Source organism: Pan paniscus, chromosome 2, assembly GCF_029289425.2.
Source record: "Pan paniscus chromosome 2, NHGRI_mPanPan1-v2.0_pri, whole genome shotgun sequence".
NCBI lineage: Eukaryota > Metazoa > Chordata > Mammalia > Primates > Hominidae > Pan > Pan paniscus.
Window position 1 is genome coordinate 7691721 of NC_085926.1, and position 25228 is coordinate 7716948.

Below are 25228 nucleotides of genomic sequence, written 5' to 3' on the forward strand. Positions count from 1 at the left end.
TGCTTGCATAAGGTACTCTTTGAAATAGGCATTATGCGGAATGCTTTGTGTGGAATGTCTCACTTACTCCTCACAGTAGATCTATAGAATAGATATTGTTATTCTTATTTTACTGAGGGAACCTTGGCTTCCCAAGATTAAGTAACATTATCAAAGCCACACATGTGGTTAACAGCAGAGGTTGGACTAAAACCCAGGTCTGACTCTTCAACCCACGCTTGTTCCTCTTTGCTCCTCTGTTTCTTAGAATATGAATGGCATGTCGAAATTCCAATGCAGGAACTATGCTTTTAGTTTCCTTATTTGGTAATATCATTTGTATATGCAGAATATAATGATGTTTGGTGGGAGATTCTTTAAACATACTGTAACGTATTATTGCTTGTTTTGTCTACAAAGACAGGAGTAACCTGAGCTCAAAGAAGGCTGCCCAGGTAGAGGCCTCATCTGATTAATTCAAAAATTGTATTCCAATGATTTCATTTGGTATCTCTTTCCTTGCAAAAGTTTCATTGGGTCTTTGTTGTTGTTCTAGTGTCTACATAGAGCCAAGGTAAACAATTCAGAAAAATGAAATAAAATAGAGTCTTTTTCTCACCACCAGCTGGAAAGATTTTTTTAAATTGCTTTAGCTCTTTTGTTATTGTGTAGACACACCCTAAAACACCATGAAAACTTAACTAGATATTGGCTAAACCATAGGAGGAGATTCATGTACCTCCAAACATTGGGGTTTCTGATGACCCAACTCTCAAAAGTCCCAAAAAAGAATCCAAAGAGCTTATCTGCACAAAAGCTGTCCAACAGTACTTTCTGCAGTGAGGATCATGTTTTATGTGTGTGCTGTCTAATAGAGTAAGCACTAGCACATGTGGCTATTGAACATTTGAAATATAGCTACTCAACTGAAGAAATACATTTGTTATTTTACTTAGTTTTTAATTAAGTAAACTTTATTTACATTGTATTTAAATTTAAGCACACACTTGTGACTGAGGCTACTGTACTGGACAGTGTAGCTCTAGAAATTGACAAGGATTTTATTCTAGGAAACTCAATTTGAGTCCACATTGGATATAGCTCCCAAAGTTTTAGCATTGATACTGATCTAGGACAAAGTCAACTCAAAGAAATAAAACATTTGAGATGAGACAAACATACAAATAGTCATTTAAAATGATCTCAAAACGAGCCACTAATAGGGAAAAAGTAACATCATAGACAGCAATGTCATTTGAAAAACCAGTCCGCAGCAATGCAAAAATGCATGTATATAGGAAAAGAACGATAGTGAAAAATTCAATTAATAAAAACAGATATGACTATGCTATACTAGGTAACATTATAATATTCTGTTTAATGCCAAATATAGCTAAAATTATCTCTAATATCTTAACTTTGGTAACAGAGATAAATGACATTATTTTCTGAATTTAAGCTGACTGGTTAAAAACAAACAAAAACGTAGCTCATGCACTTGAAAAAGGAATTTGTCTCTCCAATGGGCAAATTCTGTACAATATTTTCTGAGGGAGGGTGTCTGAGAGGAAGTAGAGTTTACACTATGAGCTACAAAGTAAATAGTGGAACAGAAATGTCCTCTTATTCATTGTTGCTCTAAACACTTAGTCTCAATGTATTTCAATCTTCAGTGTTTTCACTTTTAACAGCTCTGCTCCATCACTGCAGTTTGCCATCTGGTGCATGCATGCTTCTACTCATCCAACTCCACACTGCAGCTACATGTCTACATAAAAATGAATTTGCTTGCTGACTTAATATGGGAAGACATTTATACTACCATATTTTTTCCTCAAGAAATATAATTATCCTCTTAGTTTGCTTCCTTAGCTAACAGTCCATTGTATGAAAGAAAAACTCCATTATGTGTGGAATAAACAAAAAGTAAATCTCAAAATTTCAATTTATCTGTGCACTGCTGGCATATTAGATATTCAGAGTTGGGCCAATGCTTGCTGGTCTCTGCACTTAGATTGAAAAATAGCAAGCTCAGAGGGCATAGGGCTGTAGCTCAGCTACTTACTAAATTTTATTTATGCAAATAAGACTTCCATTGCTAAAAGTGTAAAAGAACCTGGCCTCGTTTGAATAGCTTTATATCTGGCCATGATGATGCCTTCTCACATTCCTGTCTAAGAAGAAGGGCACCTCAAACTGTTTCTCCCACCTGCATCCTGAATTTGGCATGTTTCCCTGCACTTTCTACAGTTCACTTGGCAGATGTATGTTCATGGCAAACTTGTAGATGCCAGATAAACAAGATGCCATGGTTGTGCTTGGGCTATGGCTTATTGATGGCCATGACGATCCTTTTCAAGTTGGATGGATAATATTAACTAAGAGGCAGCATGGCTTTATTGGGATGGGCGGATAAGAACTGCAGCCTTCTTCACCTGGACTGGTATCAACCAGAAGATGTTCTGTAAATTGTCTTTGGCTCTCATGCTTTCTTTAGTAAAAGATCACAGTGAAGAGAGGCCTGGCCCTAAGCTACCTTTCTCTTAAGCTACCATCCATTTTCTAAGCTAATGCCCGCAAGCCGTGCAGAGAAATACTTCAAGGACCTTAGCTAGATACAGAGAGTTCACTCTGGCAGGTCAGCAGCAACTAGAGATGGCAGGCGGGTGGACAGCGAGGGACACACCCTTTTTTTTGGATGTGGAGATGTATGACTGATGAACTCACTCTGGGATAGAGACTGGACATAGACTACCTAAAAGACTGGTTTAAGCCAATTAACACGTTGTATGATGAAGCACATGTTAGAAGAATAACAATTTGTACCTAAAATACAAAATAAGATATGGAATTGTATTCTGATGGTGTTTTTCTTGTGCTACCATATTTGCATCTACAATAAGGAAAATACATAAATAACTTGTGCTGTTCTCAACAAAATAAATTTGTTACATAAACTAGGACTGTCAATATAAGGAGGTATGTTATTTAAAAAAAAAAAGAAAGAAAAAGAATTCAGACTGCTGGAAAATGGATGTGGGCACCAAAACTCTACACAAATAATGGTGCCTAGAAAATTCTAGAACACACTTCTGTGCTGTGTTAATTTGTTATGGTTCTTGTTTTGTTTTGCTTCTCCATTTGTTTGGATCCCTAACATTCTCAACATTATGTTACTTGTTTCATCCTCTTGGACTAACCACACAGGCTGGACAGCATGACTGGACTAGGCTGAGAAAAAAGGGCTGGCAAGAAGAAGAAAATAATGCTCTGAGCAGATAGATAAATTATGTTTGGGCTGGTTCCCTCAGCTGTTCTAACTCAAGCAAGTAAAACCCAACTCCCTTAACTCAAGAGGCACCAGTACTCCCATGTTCAGAGGTACCTGAATTGAGGTGACCTGGTCTACCAAAGGATATTGAACCCACCAAAAGAGTGGGCATGATGTGTATGGTCTCTATCGCAGCCTTTTCCCAAAAGGAAAATAATAATACTAAAAAGTAATATTGTGTGCACATTTATTTTATACATACCTATATATTTACTTTTCCTGTAGACTGTATACCACCAGTAAGAAAGAGTGTACAAAAGTCTGTTACTTGGTACACTATCCCACCAACAGTATAGCTTTTGACTGCTTTCCCAAAGGTAAGAAAACAATCTAATTCTTATTTATTTATGTGTTCTTGTCTCCAATGAGAATTAGAAATGTTTCCATGGAAACTGTGCATGATTACCTGAAAATATATCTATAGGAAGAAATGAATTTTCAAAGATGATCGATTTGATAAGCTTAGTGCCAGCAGCTGCCGTTGGTCATATGTCTGCTTAATTTTCTAAAGAACGCGTTTATGAGTATATACACATTTGTCTTCCTGAACAGCTAGCCAGTAATTGCAGAGAACTGTTGCTGGTCATTCCGACACATGCTCTACTTTAAAACTACCAGTGGTGAAAAACTATTTCTCAATATTTCTCAATGTATGTTTTCCTACTGTGGGCTTAGAAGGCAATGTGGAAAACCTACAAGGAGAGAAGGGGGATGCTTAGTAAATGCAGACCTAGTAAAATGTTTGTTCTGGTTTATTTTTAGTAAATACATTCAAAGAAGTGTACACATTCCTAAAAAAGTATCCATTGAAATAGCAACAAATGGCCTTACCATCTTTAATTCAAAGTTGTCTTGGTTCCTTCTCTGCAGAAAATAAATCGGTTTACTGGCCGGGATTGATAATATGTTGATGATGATTTGTGGCTCATAGTTCTGCCTTTGAGAAACACTGAACCAACTTTAGTCATCACGCAAAAGCAGAAAAAGGGTCAACGAAAGACCACAAGGGTCTAAAGATTAGTTTCAACGTTGGTTATACCCAAGAAATACCAATAAATGCCAAAGGTGTTCAAATAAATAGATTAGAGAAAATGATGATGTATTGTGTGATGTGTGAACTGGCCACATGAGTGGGCTGGCATAAGAATAATAATGGATTCACCATAGATGCTTTTATATTGCCTTAGGCTCTCACTAAAGAAAATATACTCTGAAAGGATATTATCATCACCCTGTTTCAGCCTAAGCAATATTACACGACAGTGGAAAACAACACTTGCTATGGCAAGCATCCTCATCCACGCGGAACAGGGCATTCTAAACTGTGGAAAAATATACAGTAGAGAACATGGAATAAGTTATTAAAGTCATGTGGTGGCTTTGAGTAAAATGTTCTCTTTTGATTTTCTCTGAACCTCCTATTGTACTCATATAATAGAGAGACCTCTCTCTAGAGAGATTCCAAGAGAGTAAGCAGTGAGGTCATACCGCAGGAGGGGAAAAATATTGCTTAATAATGTAGACTGGTCTTTCTCTTTCCTACATTGATAACATGGGACTTTTATCAGATCACTGTTCTGGTTCTTCCCATCCTTGTTTGTGTAATAGTATTCCGAATATAAATAAAATCTTGCTCGCTCTCTCTTTTATCCATTTAGTATGGTAAAACAGCATAAGAGTACTTCCAAAGAGTAATGACATTTTCTGTTGACTTTAGATGGATGCCAGTAACTCGGTCTTTAATTTAGGGTATATTGTTCACATAGTTATTTCCTTTTTCCCTATCAACATGATCTGTCCTAGTTTTTAAATAGGCCATTCTTTCTCCCAGTGAATATGTAACTGTATTCCCGAGAGATTTCAAGTTTTTTTTTGTAGTACAAGTGCTTGTCAAAACACTGGAGCTCAACACTTTAATAGTCTTTTTACGTGAGACTGACTGAGAATAAATAAGAAGGAATTTTCCTGGGTAAAAATGATAGATTTAATCTCAAACCATTAAAAATTCTTTTGCTCCTGTCTAAGTTGACACCTTTGGGTTTAAAGGGAGTCAGATGAAAAAATTTTAAGTCAATCTTTTGGTTAAAAAACATTTTTAGGATATACAGATTAGAAGTAAATTCAAACTTGTAGCTAGAATTGTCTTACTTCAAAGATTTTGATGAGAGAAAACAATGAGGTCACATCATGAGAGAGGAATAATTGCTTAATAATGTGGACTGGTCTGTTTCCTATGTCTATATCATAGGGCTTTTATTAGTTTATTATTCTATTTCTTCCCATCTTTATTTTCACAATGGTATTCCAAATACAAATAATAATTATATTTGGTTCCCTTTTCTGACCAATTTAAATGTGACTTTAAAAATTAATGATAAACATTTTGTAGAACTGCTTCAAAATAATTGGGGATATAAGTTGGTTTAAGTTACGTTAATTCAAGGAACAGGTGATTTACTTGTTCAGGTCAATAATGAGACTAGTAAACTTGGGAGGGCAATGAAAGAAGTCTCTTAATATTATGCGTTCAAATCCATTTCTAAGTGATTGCTTTCGGGGAGACAAGACAGTAAAAAGAAAACCACAGATTCAAGAGTAAATTTTCATATTACTGTGCTATTAAAACTTAGTGTCAGGCATCATGTTCCAACAAAGCCACACTGTTTATAGCAAATCAAATATTTGCTTACAGGGATTTGAAGGAAGTAGGTTCAAATTCAGGTGGAACATAACCTAAGCCTGGTTTGAAAATGCATTCCGTAACATGCCACTGTTTAAAAGCACTCTCAGGTGACAAACACTCTCAGCCAGGCATCAGCAGAATCAATACTTTCTGCATCCTTTACATGAATATTTATAAATTTTAAAACTCTGCAAAGTGTTATCAACCTAATGACATTTATGTCGAAATGCAATTAGGTACAAAATAAAAAGCACAATTAATCTGGCATCATCACCATGACTGGGTCAGGAAATAAGTTTTGTTAGGAGGTAAATTTTCACACCCTAGGATGGTATTTGGATGAAAAAACTTTGAGAGTATAATTAAGCCTTGCGAGAATGCCAAACACATGAATTATATTATTGACATCCATTATTGAATGATATTATAAAAATCATATTGGTTTATTGTAATGAATGGGATTATTTGGCAATTTTAAGCTTTTTGGAACTGTGCAGTGCAAGTTTTCGTATCATGTTGGGACTCTCCCTCTTTAACATTCAATGTGTTATCTCTGCTGTAACTGGAGACCACCTCCACTTAAAATTCACTTTGAAACACTATAAATACAGCAAAGAATATATGTTATCTGACCTTTGACACTAAATCACCTTGGGAATAAATGCAGCTATAAATCTTTTTGGCATATTTCTCTCTGCCTAAGAGGTCTGTGAGACACCATCATTTCTCTCGCCAAGGCTTGATATCTCAGCATATCTTCAAAATCCAATTAATATCTGCTGTCTTGGTTCTGCAACTGGAGTTCAACTTAAAGAACTGGATGAATGTTTACATGGCTACTACTTCTCTCATTCCTTGCATAAAAGAAATGTACACATCATATCTCAAAGTCACAAAAACTATGTCAAGTTTTACATATATGCATTGCACTGCCCTGTCTGGTCAAGATTTTTTACTGAGTATCCTTAAATTGGGTCAATCAAAGAAATATTTGCCAAGCACCTCTCCTCTAGGTCATCCATGAACTGACTAGGAGTGGGGGACAGGAGGGGACAATGCCTTCAGGGAGCTCAGATCTGATGGAAGACTCGAAGGTAAGTAATAGACTCAAAGGTGACAAGGGCTCTTCCTCAAGGTATATGCCAAGTGTCACCAAGCTACAGGTGGAGACCATCACCCGGGATGTTTTGCTTGAGCTGCTCTTAAAAGATAAAGGGCTCCAGGCAGCCATAAAAGGAAAGGCACTCAAGGTAGGGGAAAGTATACACAAAGAACCTGTAGTACAAGAGAATATGACATGTTCTGGTACTAGAAAGCAGTTATGTGAGGCTATTGGGCTTTGAAGCATATCGTTTTAGGGAATGAAATGCAGGAAGCAGCCTGAGGGTAGAAAGACTGAGTTTTCTTTGTCTTTGTGCCTTTAAGTACAAAGGCTAGTAAGTACTAGGCTGTGAGAAAATGTGCTTGGAATGAGTAGAGGACAATACTTCCCATACCAAAGGCTCCTATTACCTAAAACTCGGTAGATGCACGGGAAACATTTATAAGTGAATATTTGTTAGCAATAATAATAAATATTATAAAAATAAAAACAATAATAAGTCTACAGCCTCAGCAGGTGAAATTATATTCTTCCAGATAAAGCCTCTAAGGTCACAAAGACCACCCTAAAAATACAATGTATAAACGTGATGTCACAGGTTTCAAAAATATGGTGTAGTTGTAATGTACAGCTCCTGAAATGGGTGTCAGTGCTACATCTCAGCTTGTGTAATTAATTTCTTTTCTTGTGCTAAACCCATTTATAAACCAACGAAGTTTTATGCCTATTTTATTTCATGGGCCACAGATATCTATACTTTCAAAGTGCACATGAACTTGAAAGATTCCACTGGACATGGATCCTAAGGACTTGCTTTAAATAGTTATAGATTCTAATTTGGTAAACACAAAAACATAAGCAGTCAAATTGGTGGTTTTCTGACTATTGAGTGCATTTCCTTAGAGACTGTCATTCAGGACAGATTTTGTCTTTATCATGATACCAAATATCATTTGCATTTAAAAAACACTGTGTATCCTAAACCAAGGTCAGTTAATCTCCAAAATCTTTCTTTCCCCCAATTATTGTGAATGAGCATCTTCCCAATATTCAAGAGAGGTGACCCTTGGGACTCGTTTCCATCTACTAAAGATGTATCTCAACTTTGCAGATTTTTTTTTTTGGCTGTACAGTGGAACTTGGATTACACTTTAAATTAACTTTCTCTAGGAATCAAAGGTAATCATTATTTCTCTCTATGATCTAAATGACTATTCTCATTTTTTTTTTCAAGTTGAAGATTAGTTTTCAATTCCCTTTATATCTCTGCCCTCTTTCATAGTAACCTCTGAGGACCTCAGCTTGCACAAAGAGGATTGAGATAACATTTCCAAAGCTTGTTCTTCTTGAGCTGACCCAACACTTAGGAAAACATGACATGGATCAGCAACTCCATTTTCTGTAAGTGTTGGTCCAAGTATTGGTTATAACCTGGCATGTGCTATCTTTTTCTCTGGTCAAGAATAAGAAAAACTGGACTGGGAGTCCCATCCTGGCTCTGATACTTGGGGTAGCATAAGCTTCATCACTTAATGGATCTCTGATTGTGGATAAGTTTCAATCCTCAATTTCCTCTTTAATAAGATGGAAATAAGCTAATCTTGATGAGGTACCATGGAGGTGGCATGAGATTCTGTATATGAAAGCCCTGTTTTGAAGGGCTGACTGTGCATATGTCAGGGTACATAAGATAACATTGTTGGTCTCTGCTCATCTGGTTTTTTTATTTTATTTTGTTTATTTATTTATTTGAGATGGAGGCTCGCCCTGTCACCCAGCCAGGAGTGCAATGGCATGATCTCCGCTCACTTCAACGTCTGCCTCCTGGGTTCAAGTGATTCTCCTGCCTCAGCCTCCGGAGTAGCTGGGATTACAGGCATGTGCCACCACGCCTGGCTAATTTTTGTATTTTTAGTGGATATGGGGTTTCACCATGTTTGTCAGGCTGGTCTCGAACTCCTGACCTCATGATCCGCCCACCTCGGCCTCCCAAAGTGCTGGGATTACAGGTGTGAGCCACTGTGGCCGGCCCTGTGTTTTATTTTAACTGGCTTTCCTTTCTCCTTTTTGTTTTGGTTACATTTTTGTCTATCACAAACTCTCAGAGTTGGAAGTCATGATATCTAGGATTGCCAATAAAGTCAGGCAACCTTTTCTCTAGGTACAACAATCTCTATTTTCAAGATAGTTTACTGTGGCCTTTTGATGCATCATTAGTAGTCTTTTGGCTCAGTGAAATTGAGAGAGAAGGCTATCAGTCACTCAGCAAAGCTGCTGTGGGACAGATAGGCTCATACCACCTGATATATGAACCACTACATGTGATTAACTTCGACAGGTAGCTCCTGGCCGGCTGGCAAGCTGAAGAGCATTTTAAGTACAAATAATAGTTCTGGGGTATGTCTTGAGTGATAGAATGATGACTGAGTGGAACAGATTCCCTTAATTTTAGCTCATGAAAACACATTTGGTTTCCTTCAGAAGCTGGGATCCTACCAAAAAATCAATTAACAAAACTTCTCAGAGATCTTCCTTGATACTTGGAAGTTTGGCTTTTATTGCGCTTATATTAAATATGGGACCACCCTGAGGGGCCAGACTCGTTCATCTCAGTCTTCAAAGGGCCTATCATGATCATTTGCAACAATTTAATAATAATATTAGAAATTTTCACCATATTTTCACTATTGCTGCAAAGTTTAGAATGTACTCAACTATCCATTGAGGCAGGTCTTATTGACAGGTGGCAAAACTGACTTAGAGCAGTGAATTAACTTTCTAGTAACACACACCAATGAGTGGCAGAGTAGACACCTGTACTCAGGTCTCATGACCAGAGGTCTTTCTAATGAATTTTTCTGAAATGGGATCGAATAGGGTAAAATGTCTCGGTCTACATGATCCATCTCATCATCATTTCTTCTTCTCGTAAGTTGATTCTAGAGGCCCTCAGTTTGCTAAAGATTAGATAGGTCCTCCAGGGTTTCAAGGAGGGAAACATAATCTAACTTCAGGGCCACTGTGGAGTGAGATGCATCTTTCTTTCTTTTTTTTTTTTTTTCTTTTCGATATTGCAAAGACCACTGGATATAATTTCACTTCCTCTTGGATTTTTTTTGATGGTCTAAAAATTTAAATACTGTAGTTCCTGTTATACAAAGAACATGGTCTGCTAGAACTGGAAATGTTTAATTCTCAGAATTCATTGAAATCCATTGATGATCATATTTGACATCTACTGGTCATCCTGAGTGAAGTTTAGCCATTCAGAGTTCAAACGATGAGTCTTCATATACAGACGGTTATAAAAAGACTCACCTCTGCTTAAGGTAATCAAGTTTGGCATGGAAACATGAGCAAAGGTAATTAAACTCAGAAGATTTGCTAACATTAAAAAATGGCAATTTCCTGGAACAAAAATGTGAAAAGCTAATTCTCCCCACCCTCTCATCACCTGCTTCTCTCTCTGCTTTTGCCATAGCAAAGCTCTATAAAGAAACTGGCCACCAGGGTCATTATCAGTCTAAGCTGAAAATTTGATTAAGCTGGCCTCTTAGGGTTAGTATGAAAAATGCTATATTTTTGTTCTTGGACCTTAATTCCTCTTTCCCTCATTTTTGTCATGTTTGCAAATTTCATTTGCATTTAATTTCCTGTGGTTTGCCAAAGTCCAGACTGAGACTTGAGCTGTTGTTTTTATTCAGGTGAGAAGTGCAACTGCTACTGACCATCTGCACTGGCATCTAGTCAAGCGATTGTCTGAGGCAAGTATCTGTCCTTCTAAGTGTCCTAAGGAAGCTATGCTACCCAGCCCACCAATGAACTTAATGAATGAAAGAGACCTTATCCTGTTTGCGTGAGTTTAGTCGGGGGTAGTTCTCATCACATGCCAGCAACATCCTCTTAATAGTCCAACATAATTAAGGAAATTGCACTAAAGATGTCTTGAGATCATGGCCCACTAGAATATTGTCTAGGAGCTTTATTTAAGGAAGACATCAATGATACCAAATGATGAAGAGATCCCTACTGTGATCTATTGTTCTACTGTGATGCAATACTGAAAAGCCAGGCTCTTTCTGAGTACTGGATTCTCAGTTTTTTCTGGGTCAAGAATGCAGGAAGAGTAGCATTCATGGGGGGGTTCTGACCCATTCCCATTTACAGGAAAAGAAAATCAAATAAGGGATCAATAGGTGAAACTTTATCATTAATGCCAAGCAAGAAAATGCTGACTCTTTAGAAAAGATCATCTCTCTGTGTCTAAATTTCCTCATCTGCAAAATAGAACCTCATATGGTAGTAGTGGGAAATAAATAAAGGTAAAGGGCTTAGATCAGAATTTGGCACAACAGCCGTTCAAATGTTAACCATCAGTGTTGTGATGGTGTCATCTCAAATTAACTGGATTTTCTGTTTCTGTTTCCTCTAGGAAAGGATTTTGGAGATTCCCATCTGATATTCTTCTATTTGGTCTCTTGTACCCATTGTCATCCTGTACCACACATAATAAAGTTTAAGAATGTCAAGCAATCCATCTGCATCTAATTTTTGTTTGGAACAACCTGCAGGATTTTACATCTTGAAATATCAATACATCTCCTGTCTTGTCTTCAACCTATTTAGTATTGATCATTTTTGGAGCAATGGTGCCTTAAAGCCAAAATTTCACTGTATTGTCAAATGAGCTATCTGGGAAATCACGTTTAAACACACTCAGTTTTCATTTAATTTCATAACACAATGCATGTTTCCTGACTCTAGGCATAAATACATTCAACATTTTCCCCATCATGGTTTAAAAATTAGTACCTGTTAGTACTCAGATATTTAAGGAAACACCAATGACCAATTTTAGAAAGTCCTATATATGGCAGAAAATTTGCCAAAAACAAACCTTCTAAAGTACATTTCAGTTTATATTTCGGTCTAATTTAAATCATTTGTTCCCCTAACCTGGTGGGCATCAAAAGGTCCCCTGTATTTAACAAGCTTCCCAGTGATTCTGATGCACATCCAGGTTTGGGAAACAGTCTTATTTTTTAAATTGTCCTTGATAAGAAACACATGCAATACAGCATTGAAGTGATGGTGATCACTTACAGAGCAAAGTGTTTTTCATGGTATTAAAATGATTGATTTTTGAAAAGTTATTTGGGTTTATTGCACAAGTGGCATCTACCATGTCCCCAAGAAGTCACCCCTCTGTAGGCTAGCACTGTGAGAAGGTATGTCAAGGTCCTCTCTCAAGAGACTCTCCAGACTGGTGTTGCAGACTAAATAAAGCTGAAGTTAATTGCTGAGCTCTGTTACTGGAGCAGAAAAACATAGCATCACCTTTGTTTAAAGCTGAATCTCCATGACAACACTCAATAAGAAGCTGGGTCAATATTCCTTTTTTCTGCACTCAGTCAGCCACAAGACCTGGCCTTTTGTAGGCAAAGTGTGTTGATACATCTTATGCAATCATTTCAAGGCACTCAGCAGAGGAAGTCTACATTTTTTTTAGCCCTGAAGTCCTTAAAGAGATTATGATTTTTAAATCTTCATTTATGCTTTCTATGCGTTTCTGCCCAATCAAGTAGTGAAAATGGTCAGGATAGTCTTCAATAACTGTTGCTGTTAATAAATCAGCCATGATCTTATGGAGAAGCAGTCTAGTGCCCAGGTTAAGACTTAAGATGCTGGAGCCCATATACCTGGATTCTAAATCCAACTTTGTCGTTCTCCAGATTGTGATGTGGCCATGTTGCCTACTCTGCACATCAGTTTTCTCATCTGTAAAATTGGTATAATCTTAGTAACTACCGCATGGGGCAGTTATTAGGATTAAATTAGTTAATATATATGACATGATGCTTAAAACAGTGATTGGCATATAATAGAATGCTAAATAATTTGTTGTTACTCCTTAATGACTATCATCAACTGACATATAGTTGTCAATCTGTACAGTAGCCACTGGATACCTGTGGCTATTTAAATTAATTAGAATTAAATAACCTTAAACATTCGGCTTCTCAGTTGCACTAGTTAGATTTCAGGTTCTCAACAGGCACATGTAGCTAGCAGCTCCCATATTGGACCACAAAGTTACAGAACATTTCCATTATCACAAAAAATTAAACAGCACTGAGCCACAGCTTAGAGAAGGTAAAAAGAGGGATAAGAACGTCCTTTATAGAAGAGTTCCTGTTGTTCTTAATACTCCCCATTGCTTATGAGAATTGTCTGTAGGTCTCTCAAGAGTGTTTGGACCCATTTCTTTTGTAGCTTCTAGTAAAAAGCCATTTACATTGTAGAGTGTACGACATATATTGTGAGCTAACAAAAATAGTTTCCCAGAAATGATGTTCTCTTAGTTGAGAAGGTTTCCCCAATTCCTTTCACAAGCTATGTTTAATGCTTTCTATTCATTCATTCTATAGTTGAACCTAATTCTTGAAAAGGAGGCAAGATGGCAAGTTTGTTTGTGGTCAGTACATGGAGAATGACTACAGTAACGCCCTGTATCTAAGGGAGGATGGTTTTCTTAGTCACCACCCAAATGGAAGTAATGTGCATATTCACTCATCATGCCATGTTTCCTTAGTAACAGAAAAGCCAAATTAAATATTCAAGGATATGAACAGAGGCTTCACCCAACCTTAAACAGAACATTTCCAAGTACTTTTCACTTGGATTGGCCAACTTTGAGATTCTGGTGTCAGCTGGAAAATTCTTTTTTTCTAAAAAGTCAAATTGATGTGTCTTATTTTTTTCTGTGCATGGTTAGCCCTTGGCAACATTGTCTGGCAGTTGCTTTGTAAATGTTTCAGAAGGAAAAAACAGTACAGGCAAAGGACTGAAGATGGCTATTTTTCAGCGATCAGAAGTTTTCTGTGAATCATGAACAGTTAATAATGTTTTACATTAGCTAGAGGAGTTTCTGCTGTCAATTTATATATTGGGAGAGCTTTTATTTAAAACTAGCATGGAAAGCTAGTAAGAAGAGCCAGCAAAAGATATTTAATCCCAGTTCCAGGCCAGTTCTATCAATCGGGTTGAGTACACTACAGCTAAAGATAAACCTGCCTCAGCATCTCAGGTGCTCATTCCAGACAGAACTCAAGCTGTTAAATGGCCAGATAAGGGATTGAGAAAGAAAGAACCATGTCTTTCTTTCTATGAACTTGCATACAAGCTATACATTTTTAAAAATATTGACTTCTCAATCTTCTCAATAAAACAGCATCAATGAGTTTGTGTCCAGAAGTATAAAATAGGCAAAAAAGAAAAATATACCTAATTTTTAAAAATTACATCATCCATTAACTATTGTAATCAACTTGCCCTTATGTAACATTTTATAGTTTTGTTTTATTATGTGCTTGCAAATTCAGCATCTTTTTTTATCTTCAGGATATCTCACTGAGGTAGGTGTCATTATCCTCGTTTATAGAAAGCCTAAAGTAAGGCTCAGAGAGGCTAAGAAAATGATCCAAGGTATTGGTGACAGAAGTTTTAGAACCCGTTCTGATCCCTTTATACCTCAGCATTTCTTCATTAAAGAGCCGTAATATTTTTGAACTAAAAAATTTAATTTTAAGCCAAGGAGAGAACAACAAAAGTTGTCTCATGATAGAAGATTCAGATTTACAATGCAGTGTACAAAACTATTTTAGTTTCTTCTACTCACAGATGATCAGCAGCAGCGAGTCGCCACTTGTCACCTTATCTAGCTCAAGCCAGAATGGAAAATCGATCAAGACAGACAGCTTTAAAAGGAGGAGTGAATTATTAGCGCTACATAGCAGTTCATGGTGCATATCTCCCCAAGGCCAGAAGGCTGGCATAGCTGAAGATGAGTGTCTGTCTTGTGTCTGAGGGAGGAAACAGCATTCCACTCTGCACTTTCACTCAGCTTTTGGCTTTCAGTGCCAACTATTAAGGAGGTTCCACCATTACTGTAGGGGTTATAAAGACACTGCAAATGCCCAATTTAAAACCAGGCTTCTTGTGTTCGAACAAATCTTCTTGTGAGGTTTACTAAAAAGGTTATATTAAGTCTGAAAAGAAAGAAAAGTTTGCTATTAATTTACAGAGTGGTTACTCTTGTTAGGGACTCTGCATGGAAGGCTGAGATAGAGCAAGCCGTAGCTCCTCCAAGAGTTTGCAATTAAAAGGAGAAAGGAGAACAAATTACTCTTTGCCAGGCATTATACATTGACTTATGCTAGATGTATGTAAAGAGGACTGAAGGGGGCCATTTGCAAGGGGAAAGTCTGACTATGGCTTAAAGATGAGGCAATATGGGAGAGAGTGTTCTGGGCAGAGGGATCATCCTCAATAAAGTCCAAATGCATAAAGTGGCAGCAGCAGTGGCAGCCATGCTGTGTGGCACATATTGGGTTCTTCCCATGCACCAGCCACTATTCTGTGTACTTAATATGTATTAGCTCATTTAATTATACAACTGTATGTGATAGGCATCATTAGGCTCCTTTTACAGATAAGCAAACTGAGGTACAGATATTTTAAATAATTTTCTCAAAGTCACACAGCTGATAAGTAGAGGATCTTGGAGATAAGCCCCGGCCATTTGGGCCCAGAGACCATGCTCTAACCAATGGACTACCTCCCAGTGATAGGTAAATACATGGTGTGTTTGTGGAAGGTCTGTTTTCCAGTACAGCCAAACCACAGGCCTTTTCAACCATGGCACTACTGACATGTGGGCCTGGACAATTCTTGTTGCAGTGGGCTGTCCTCTGCATCTTAGGATGTTTAGCAACATCTTTGACTTCCACCCCAATGCCGACCATCAAAGACATCGCCAGAAATTGCCTAATGTTTTCTGAGGGCACAATTACTCTCAGTTAAGTACCCCCGGGCTACTATATGATGGGTAAGCCTGGAGAAGAGCAGAAAAAACAACTAGAACTTAGCTGTGAATATTCCCAAATTCTCTTCTGAAAGCTATGGGAATGTACTCTATATAGAGAAAGATGTCAATTGGGGTTTTACAACCGAGGAGTAGCAGAAAAGATAATATGCAGAAACACTGGGGCGGGAAGTATTGTCAGAGGCTCTACATGCTTTTGACATCTTAGCTTAGGAACAGGATATATCTGCAGACTTTATAAAAATCTATGCTCAAAAATCTCAAAGCTACAGATGGCAAAGGGTAATCTCTCAGAACAGTGCAAAAGTTGACCTCAGTGGTCCCTGGGTTACAGTCAATCCTGACCTGAAAGTTCAAAACTCAAAGTTTGATTTCAGGTAAGAAAGATACTACATCTAGGGAAAAACTGACTACCTAGTTTTCTGAAAAAGCTCTGTCATCAGACCCCAGGTCACCTGTAAATGTGAACATAATTACATAAACTTTAGAGAGGACATCTCTACAGGAATATTTACTAGACAGTTGGTGACAATGGGAAAAAATAGAAGTATTCTTCCTTCAACTCTCTACATACACATTTCAAACCAGGGGATATGTATTTGGAGTAGTTCTTATAATCAGGAAAGGAAAAGCCTATGTACTTTCTAAATTCTATAACAAACAAGTTACTTTTATGAAACAATTTTTGAAATTTGAAAATGTATGGTTCGAATGGATCTAATTTGAACTGTACCTCTGTTGGTGAGTAGACAACACTGATCTTATCATGAAATTCATCCATTTTCAAAAATTAGCGTATTTTTTTTCTTTTCTGCTACTTACTTTGGCTCCTACTGGGTTTTTTATCATGTCATTGGGAAGGATTACAAACAATTATTTTCTTAGCCCTCTTTATAAGACTGCTATGAGCATTTTGAATCTAGTGCAGTTCCAAGCTTCTAACCAACTTTATAGTTTTGAAGATACAATTTTTTCTTAAAAAAAATAACTTGATTGCCTAACAAAAGTTATCTGATCCCAGAAGAAGTGAGGCATCTTTGACTGGAGAGCCAGTCTAGGGTCAGAGTTACAGGCTTTGGAGTTGGACCTGGCATAACTCTGAAACAAACATCTTCCCATCTAAGCTGCCTCACCTGTCAACGCAGGGATACGGTACCCTCTGTAAGCAAGTTATTTCAAGACTGGGTGAGATGGCACAAGCTAACGTCCCGGGATGTGATCTGATACATAGCTGATACTCAGAAATTGGTGTCCCTTCTCAACTAGCATTTAGCAGAATCATCTAGGACTTTTGGGAGATCAGATCTCCTTTGGAAGCTCTTAGAAATTTCTTCTGTATCCAGATAAGACAACAACCTGCTTTCAACAAGGGCACATCCCTGCGACTCAGTGGATGTCCCTGAACTCGAGTCAGAAACCTGCCTCCCTCTCCCAACAACACATCTCTCTGGTCTCAATGACAGCCAGAAGGACAGTGAAAGCTGGAATTGTAGGATCCAGGCATCTCAGCATCAGCAGGTCTCCTGGGAACGCCACCAAGCTCTTAGCTTGCATTGTAGTAAAGAAAATACATAACAGAGAAAACTGTCTTCAACAGCTTTGTTTTAAAAAAGATACTCAAATAGAGTGCCTCAGTCTAGATAGGTCATTCTGCTAAGGATTTGAAATCTCAAACAGCTGGAGTTTTTTTCAAGCTTGACAGTTTGTCTTTGAAGGAGATTGCTAAGCTTTTAGATTCTTCATAAATAGTGAATAGATTTAGTCATAAATATCCTGTAATATGTGCTTTGTTCCCTTTATTCAGAAGCAAGTTGTAATTTCTGATTAAACACAATAAATCATTATACAACAGCCATTGTATGGGGATAACAGCCACCAGGAAATGCAGTTTCTGCACTGATGAAAGGCATTTAAAGACATGAAACCCCAAACATCTGCCACGCATTGTTAGGGAAAAAAAGGACACTTACAAGTATCTTGCGGCATTTTAAGGACAGCCAGCAGCTGGCAGGAATGTAAATAGTTTTAAGAGGTAAGAAAGAAATTCAGATCATAGGATTAGGTGATCAGTCCTCATCTCACAGGTCATTCTTTCCTTCCCTTCAGAAGTGAAAAGCTTTCTTCTTCAAGACAGTTGTTAACAGAAAGCAAGCATCCAGAAAGTGGAATCAATAAAATCCTATGAGGGCAGTGAAAAATGAAGCCCTTTTTACCCTTTCCCCCAGGGGAACAGATGCATGAAATTGTTTAGAATATTTGGAGACTGCCGATATATGATGTGGAGTTGGCACCGCCAGCATCCTGAGACATGCTTGGGATTGGGCATGAGTGAGAAGCTCTGGCATAACGATACAGGGGACCTTGTTGGCAGGCTGCCCAGTCTGTCCCCAAAGATGCTTTACTTTCCCAATGCCATTAATTCTCCTTGGCCACTGGAGGCCTGGTTTTGGAAGCTCATACAGAAGATACCTGTGGTTGCATTTTTTTTTTTTTTTTTTTGAGACGGAGTCTCACTCTGTCACCCAGGCTGAAGTGCAGTGGCACGATCTCGGCTCACTACAAGCTCCGTCTCCTGGGTTCACGCCATTCTCCTGCCTCAGCCTCCTGAGTAGCTGGGACTACAGGCGCACACCACCACACCCGGCTGATTTTTGTTGTATGTTTTAGTAGAGACAGGGTTTCACCATGTTAGCCAGGATGGTCTCGATCTCCTGACCTCGTGATCCACTCGCCTCGGCCCCCCAAAGTGCTGGGATTACAGGTGTGAGCCACCATGCCCAGCTGCCTTTATTTCAAGTCATCCCTTCAGGCCTCAGTAAGAATTGAAGGAGGGTAATTAAACGGGTGGTAGGATGGTAGGAGCTTCACTCAGAAAACTCCCTGTGGACGGTCAGTTCACAGGGATTCCTAAGAGAAGATGTTTTTCACTAGAGATTTGGAAACTGAACACTAAGTTGAACAGAATACAGTATCCTTCATGTATTGAAAGCCTGCTAATCAGGATGATCTTCAATTAGACATTTTTAGACACTAAGCTCCATGACAGTGGGAACCGTTTTTTCCTCTTTGCCATTGCATCTTCGTCACCAAGCCTATGGTAGATAGGCAATCCATTTTTTACACTATCCTATAAAATACAATGGAGTTTCAATGCATGCATTTTCAGCTAACATGCATTGGACCACATGAAGTCTATATAGAAGAAAAGGGAGGGAGCAGGGAAGGAAGTAAAGAAAAAAATTCTTCCTACTTTCCTTGTTCAACCTAGAGGCAGGCCTCCACTTCAGAAGGAAAAATGAAGCCTCAACAAAACTACAAAGAGAAACTGAGTAAATAATTGTGGGCTCTTCAGCTACTGAAGTCTCAGGCCTTAGTGATTAATGAATAATTTAAGGCAATGCTTCTCAAATTTTAATGTCCATGCCATCACCCAAGAATCTTGTTAAACTGTGGGTGTAGATTCAATAAGTTGTGGAGACTCCACATTTTTCACAGTCTCCTGGGTGATGCCCATGTTGCTGGTCTTTGGAGCACAGTCTGGATAATGTAGATTTAAAGGATTCTGAAAGAAAATTTTGACTATGTACAACCTTTGCCATGCATGCTGACTTAAAAACCTAACCCCTATGGCAGATATGAGTCCACTAGTCATAAACATTTTAATCTGGCTTCAAAGAGCCATTATATAACTACACTAAAATTTAAATATGAAAACTTGATGCAATTCAATTGGCTATTGTTATCTAAAGGTGTTTCTGTCTTAGAAAACAAAATATACTGCAAGTTATAATTTCACTTAAAAGATGCTTTAAGTTATTCTTATAAGTACAATGATTTGAAACACTTAAACGTATAAATAATAAAATATTCAAACTCCATTTGCACTGTCATATATACTGATCCTAATTACAGGCTACAGATTTTCATCTAATTGCGAACAGTAAGTCAGCTCTTGAATAATTAGGAAGAGGATGGGATGCAACTTATTGGAACAGTCTCAGGGTACAAAAACACTTTTTTTCAAATGTCACTGTGACATTTTTAAAAATACACTGAAATACAGAGGAGATAGTCATAACAAAAACTAATGAAAAAATTAATCCAACATTAGGATCTAGTAGCAAGATGATCACTAGCTAAAATATGGATATTCTATCTCTATGGTTCTCAGTACTGACTGCTCATTTGAATCACTTGGACACCTTTTAACATACACCTGTGCCTGAGATCTGTCACCCAGGATTCTATGTAATTGGTTTAGGGTAAGTTTCCATATAGCTATAAGTTTAAATATCTCCCCAGGTGAATCTAATGTCAGCTAGAACTGAGAAGCATTGCTGCAATGTAGCATTGCTCTAATGTTCTCAACTCTGATCTTAGGACCAGAAGCATCGGCAATGTCTGGAAACTTATTAATAATGCAAATTTTGGGACCCCACTCCAGACCTACTGAATCAGAAACTCTGGGGTTGAGATCCATTAATCTGTGTTTTAACAAACCCCCAAGTAAGTCCAATGCATGCTACTGTAAGTTCTTTCTTAAGAAAGACAAGGGTCCTCATCGATGTTCTTACTAAAAAATTCTTATGAGGGTTCATTGAAAGATTTCACATTAAGACTTTTTTTTTTTAATCTGGTGGATGGCCTACACCCTGGGCTGTGGTGTTTATTCTAGAGATGGCTCTGCCACTTCCAATCTGGGAGTTTCAGCTATACAGGGGATCTTAGGGTTATTAAAGATTTTATTGTAATTGTGCCAATCTAAAAATGTGATCTTCCATAATATGCTTGAATACTTCTAGTGATAGGGAAACTACTACCATCTGGCCCAGTCTTTCCCGTTTGCTTACTAGGCATAGGTGCTATACTGAGCATTTTACAAAGATAATTCATTCATGCTTGACAATTATCCTTGAGCTAGTTGTTATAATATACATTTGATACCTGCAGAAATGGAGGCTTAGAGAGGTTGTATAAGTTACTAAGTTCACATGGCTTTTCATAAAGCTGGCACCAAGTTCTGTATCTTGAGGCCACATACAAAATTCACTTTCAAAAATGATTACCTATAAGCTGTTGTCAAAATGAAACTGTCCCTTCATACTATCTTGTCTCCAAAATAAGAAGCCCTTGTTCCTTGCAGCCGATTTCTAAACCCATCCATCATTTCTGCTGGGTTCCATTGCCCAGCACACAAAATAGACTTAATAGATTGTCCATTCTATGCATCCATTCAGACAGTGATTTTTCATGTCTTAGTGCATATAAAACATGATAACATTGGTAAAGCACACTGGGTAAACTGGAGAGGATTTAGGGAAATGTATGTAAAGCTTGCTGAAAAAAATCACTTGTTATTTAAGTATGATTACTAAATTCAAAAGTTTTAAAGCGGTTGAATGTTTATTTTGTATCAAACTTCAAAACCTAGTATTTTCAACGTTTTAAAATAAAACTCAGGCTTGCTTTCATGAACAGCTATTTCACATCAATTTATATGCATAAAAGAGTTATAAAAAAATTCCTGGTCAAGACTTTTTGATGATACTCTCTTCAAATTCTTTATAGAGAACATAAATGAAAAACATTGAGTGAATGATAAAAAGTTTGAGAGTACTTTTTTCTATAATTCAGAAATGTGTAACAGTTGAATTTATATTTGAACAATCCAATAGCTTCTCTTTTATTGAAAAAAATGTAATATTAAAATGTCTTTTGATAATATGAATTAATTTTTAATCCTATCCAAGCTTTAAGTTTTTAAAATAACGATATTTTAATTTGTTGAATACACTGCACTGTCGTCATGCAGCTAGCCAGGATGCTACCAAAAGGGTACATCAGTTACAATAGAAAGAAGTATTCAATATATACGTGAACACAAATATATGGACTGGCAGCTGGACCTCGACCTGCCAGAATGCCCATCCAGCCATCTTTCCCTGATGTCCCCAAATGCCTGGCTCTCTGGGCATATCCTGGAGCTCCACAGGGCTCTTGTCCACCCTGGGCAGTGGAACATACGTACTGAACCTCATGTTCAGGTGTATAGAGAACCTCCTTGGCCATGCTTTATGGCAGAATGGCAAGAGCTGGATATCATTAATTGTTCGCTTAACTATAGAAAACCTGGGACAAATCACCAGTTCCTTCTCTGTTTGAGAAGCCTTCAAGACCCCAGACAAGGCTTGTGCTGGCTAGACATGATAAGCAAGATTACCCCCCAGGTCTTGACTTGCTGTGCCAAGGTCTAGAGGGTGATCCCTCTAGAGTATCTCATATACTCTACACATTTCTGAAGCCCTGAAGCCCAAAATAGCTTCACCTTGGCCAACTCTCCTACCCATGTCATCCTTGAATGTCAAGGGCTTTTTGAAAGAAACGTTCAGGACAAATCAACCAGGGCACAAAATATCTGAAAGAACTTCTTAGATACAAATGATTATTCTGGGTGGCAATGTTTACTCTACAATTACTCATTCGAATTAAAATTTCAGAGTGGCAGCTGCTAGCATCCTACCCCACAATCATTATCTAAACAAAGTCCAGTCTGAAGCCTACCTGCATCAAAATGGCATGAGGTCATTGTGAAAAGTGCAGGACTATGGATCCACCCAAATCCAAACCACTCATTCCAGCTAGGGACACAGGTTACCAATTGATAACAAATACAAAACTGCAACTGTGAAAAACCTCTGAATAAGAAGTAGAGGGAATTATGAAACAAAGCTACAGAGATCAAAAGCAGCTTTCTTAAAGGTTTGTATGAACAATGTGTAGGCATTAATAAACACAAAATGGATGGGAAAGCTAGGCAAAGAGAACTTGTGCAATGGCCATGCTTTGGGAGTATGGTAAATGTAAAAGATCGAAGAAAGGCCAGTGTGACTAGAGATAAGAGAGCCTCAGGAAGTGTGTTTCAAGAAAAAGCCTGGGAAATTAATATACATCAGGTGGCACCAATATTTGCAGACCAGTTCAGGAATGTTTTGACTTTATTCTAAGAGCATTGGGAGGACATTTAAGAGTTTTAATCACAGAAGGTAAGAAGATAAAGAGTACCATGATCTAAACTATGTATCTAAAATAAATCACTCTAGCTGCCACATGGAACAATTCAGCTTGGAAATATTTCATAAGTTGAGGTATCAATGTTGGCTTTGAGTACAGAGGTGGTGGTAGAGCAGGAAAGAAGTGGAAGGAGACAATGTATCAGAGGTAAAAACAACAACACTGGAGATGAATTAACTTTCAATTCCACTTCACCACCCATAATAAATCCCACTGACTTGAACTTCAGAGCTTACCTACATACTCAGATTGACTTCTATAGCCCTAGACATAGAAAAAACAAGTAGGTTGGTTGCATCTTTATAGAGCCATATTGCCCAAATTCACTTGATTGTATTTTTGATCATTTTTCCATACTATGGAGTAGAGTGAAATTTCTCCAATACACAAGGCCAATTATTTTGAGATCTTTACAAAGATATCTCTGTCTATATATTATATGTATGACCCTATGCAGAATGTTGTAGTTTGTATGTGTGTGAAGAATTTAGGCAAGCTGCAAACGTTAAAAGGAACACTCCCTAAGACCATCCCCAACTGCAAGTTTGGGGAGAAGATTTTTCGAAACTACCCTAAGTTTTGGTAATTTGCTTAGAAGGACTCCGAAAATTCAATGAAAGCTGTTATACTAACAATACAATTTACTACAGGGAAAGGATATAGATTAAAATCTACCAAGGGAAGTGCATGGGACAGGGCCCAAACGAAGTGTCAACTGTGGAGTCCTGTCCACATGCAGTCATAGACATGTTACTTTCCTGTATCTTTGTGTGACAATATGCACAGAGTATTGCTAATCAGGGAGGCTCACTGGGCCTCAGTGTTCTGAATGTTTATTGGTGCTCCATTATGTTTGCATGATTGATTAATTGCCTATGTGCTTGAACTCAGTCTTTAGTTTGACTGACACCATGTGACCCAAAGCCTCTGCCATAACTCACAATGTGGTATTTTTTGCGTGACCAACCACCACCCTAAATTGCATTGTCACTATCTGGCTAGGAGGAGGCACCCAGACCAGCAAAGATCGTCTCCAAGGAGCCAGACCTTTCTTTGGGAAAGGTTAAATTCTTTATGTATAATATACCAATAACATCAAAAATAAATGATTTATGTGACTAGTAGTGGAAACGAAGTTAAAAATCAATACTGCATTGAAATGAGAGTATAAGCTTACAGAAAAATATGCTACTTTTCTCATAATAAGCAGCTTAAATTAACTGAGGTTACATTCTACCTTGCCCAGAACTAAGTTTTGCACCGCTTAGATAGAAAACTGCTTTCTCTATCTTTCCTCCCTTGCTAGCTTCAAAAATCCTACTTCCTGTGACCAACTAGGAGAAAAATGCATTTCTTGAGAAGACTGACAGAACAGGAAGTTGGGCTACATTTCAGCATTTTAACCTTTCTCCATAGTCTGAGTTTCTTGGTTTAGTCATTTCTTGCCCACTGAGTCAGTTAATGGGCCAGATTCTAAGGTCTTCCCTTCCTGTATCTGAGGAAAAGTCACAAGGGAACTGACAGGCAGGATGATTTCCTGTTTAGCATGACTGCCCACGTATGCTTTGCCATTAATTACAATCGGGCAGTTTCCATGGAGACTGCCACTTGAATAATGCTTAAGTGACAGCACAATCACCAAAAGCACCATGTTAAGTTGGCACAGTCATTGGCCTGGCATCCATTTTTTAAATAATTAAACCATTTATTTTAAAGGAAAATGAAAATATTATTTACAAAACACCAGCAGATGGTGGAGCCTTTAGGATCACCAGAAATTTCCAAAATCTCTTAGGCCAGATGCCTCCAAAACAGCCCCAGGAACTAGTCTACTACTCGCTGTCTCTGCCACAAAAATTCCAAGTTCCCTTTGTCTTTTCTTTAACTATGGCCTCTCTGGCCAAGCCAGAACCATTGCACATGTCTACTTACTGTGCTGTATGCTCATAGTTTGCCCCATTTGCCATTTAACTTCATTCTTATCAGAGTTCACTTTTGTGGTACCACAATAGAACATATTGCTGCGAAGCTTTCAATTTTTTTTTTTTTTTTTTTTTTTTTTTACTTCCCATGCTCTATAAAGCAAACCTTTTTTTTAACTTCCAAACCCAGAGACTGAATTTTGAGTGCTTATAAAATTGGGAATATCATGGAACACTCATCTTGGTTAATTTCATA

General features: G+C 37.9%; 1 protein-coding gene across 7 annotated transcripts in view; it reads left to right on the forward strand.

Annotated features, from left to right (window-relative positions):
- Positions 1-25228, forward strand: part of GRM7 (glutamate metabotropic receptor 7) — an 880478-nt gene that overhangs the window by 821856 nt on the left and 33394 nt on the right. For 4 of the 7 annotated variants that reach the window (XM_055110892.2, XM_034955686.3, XM_055110893.2 and 1 more), the window contains one exon: positions 3536-3627. The exons of 1 other annotated variant lie outside the window; for it this stretch is intronic. In XM_055110892.2, coding sequence (XP_054966867.1) covers positions 3536-3606 — 71 coding nt within the window. In that variant the 3' untranslated portion in view covers positions 3607-3627. Of the gene's footprint in view, positions 1-3535; positions 3628-7006; positions 8275-8377; positions 8497-10294; positions 10778-10799; positions 10865-25228 lie in introns of those variants that run through there. 2 more of the 7 variants (XR_008624999.2, XR_010111388.1) reach the window with 2 other exon arrangements.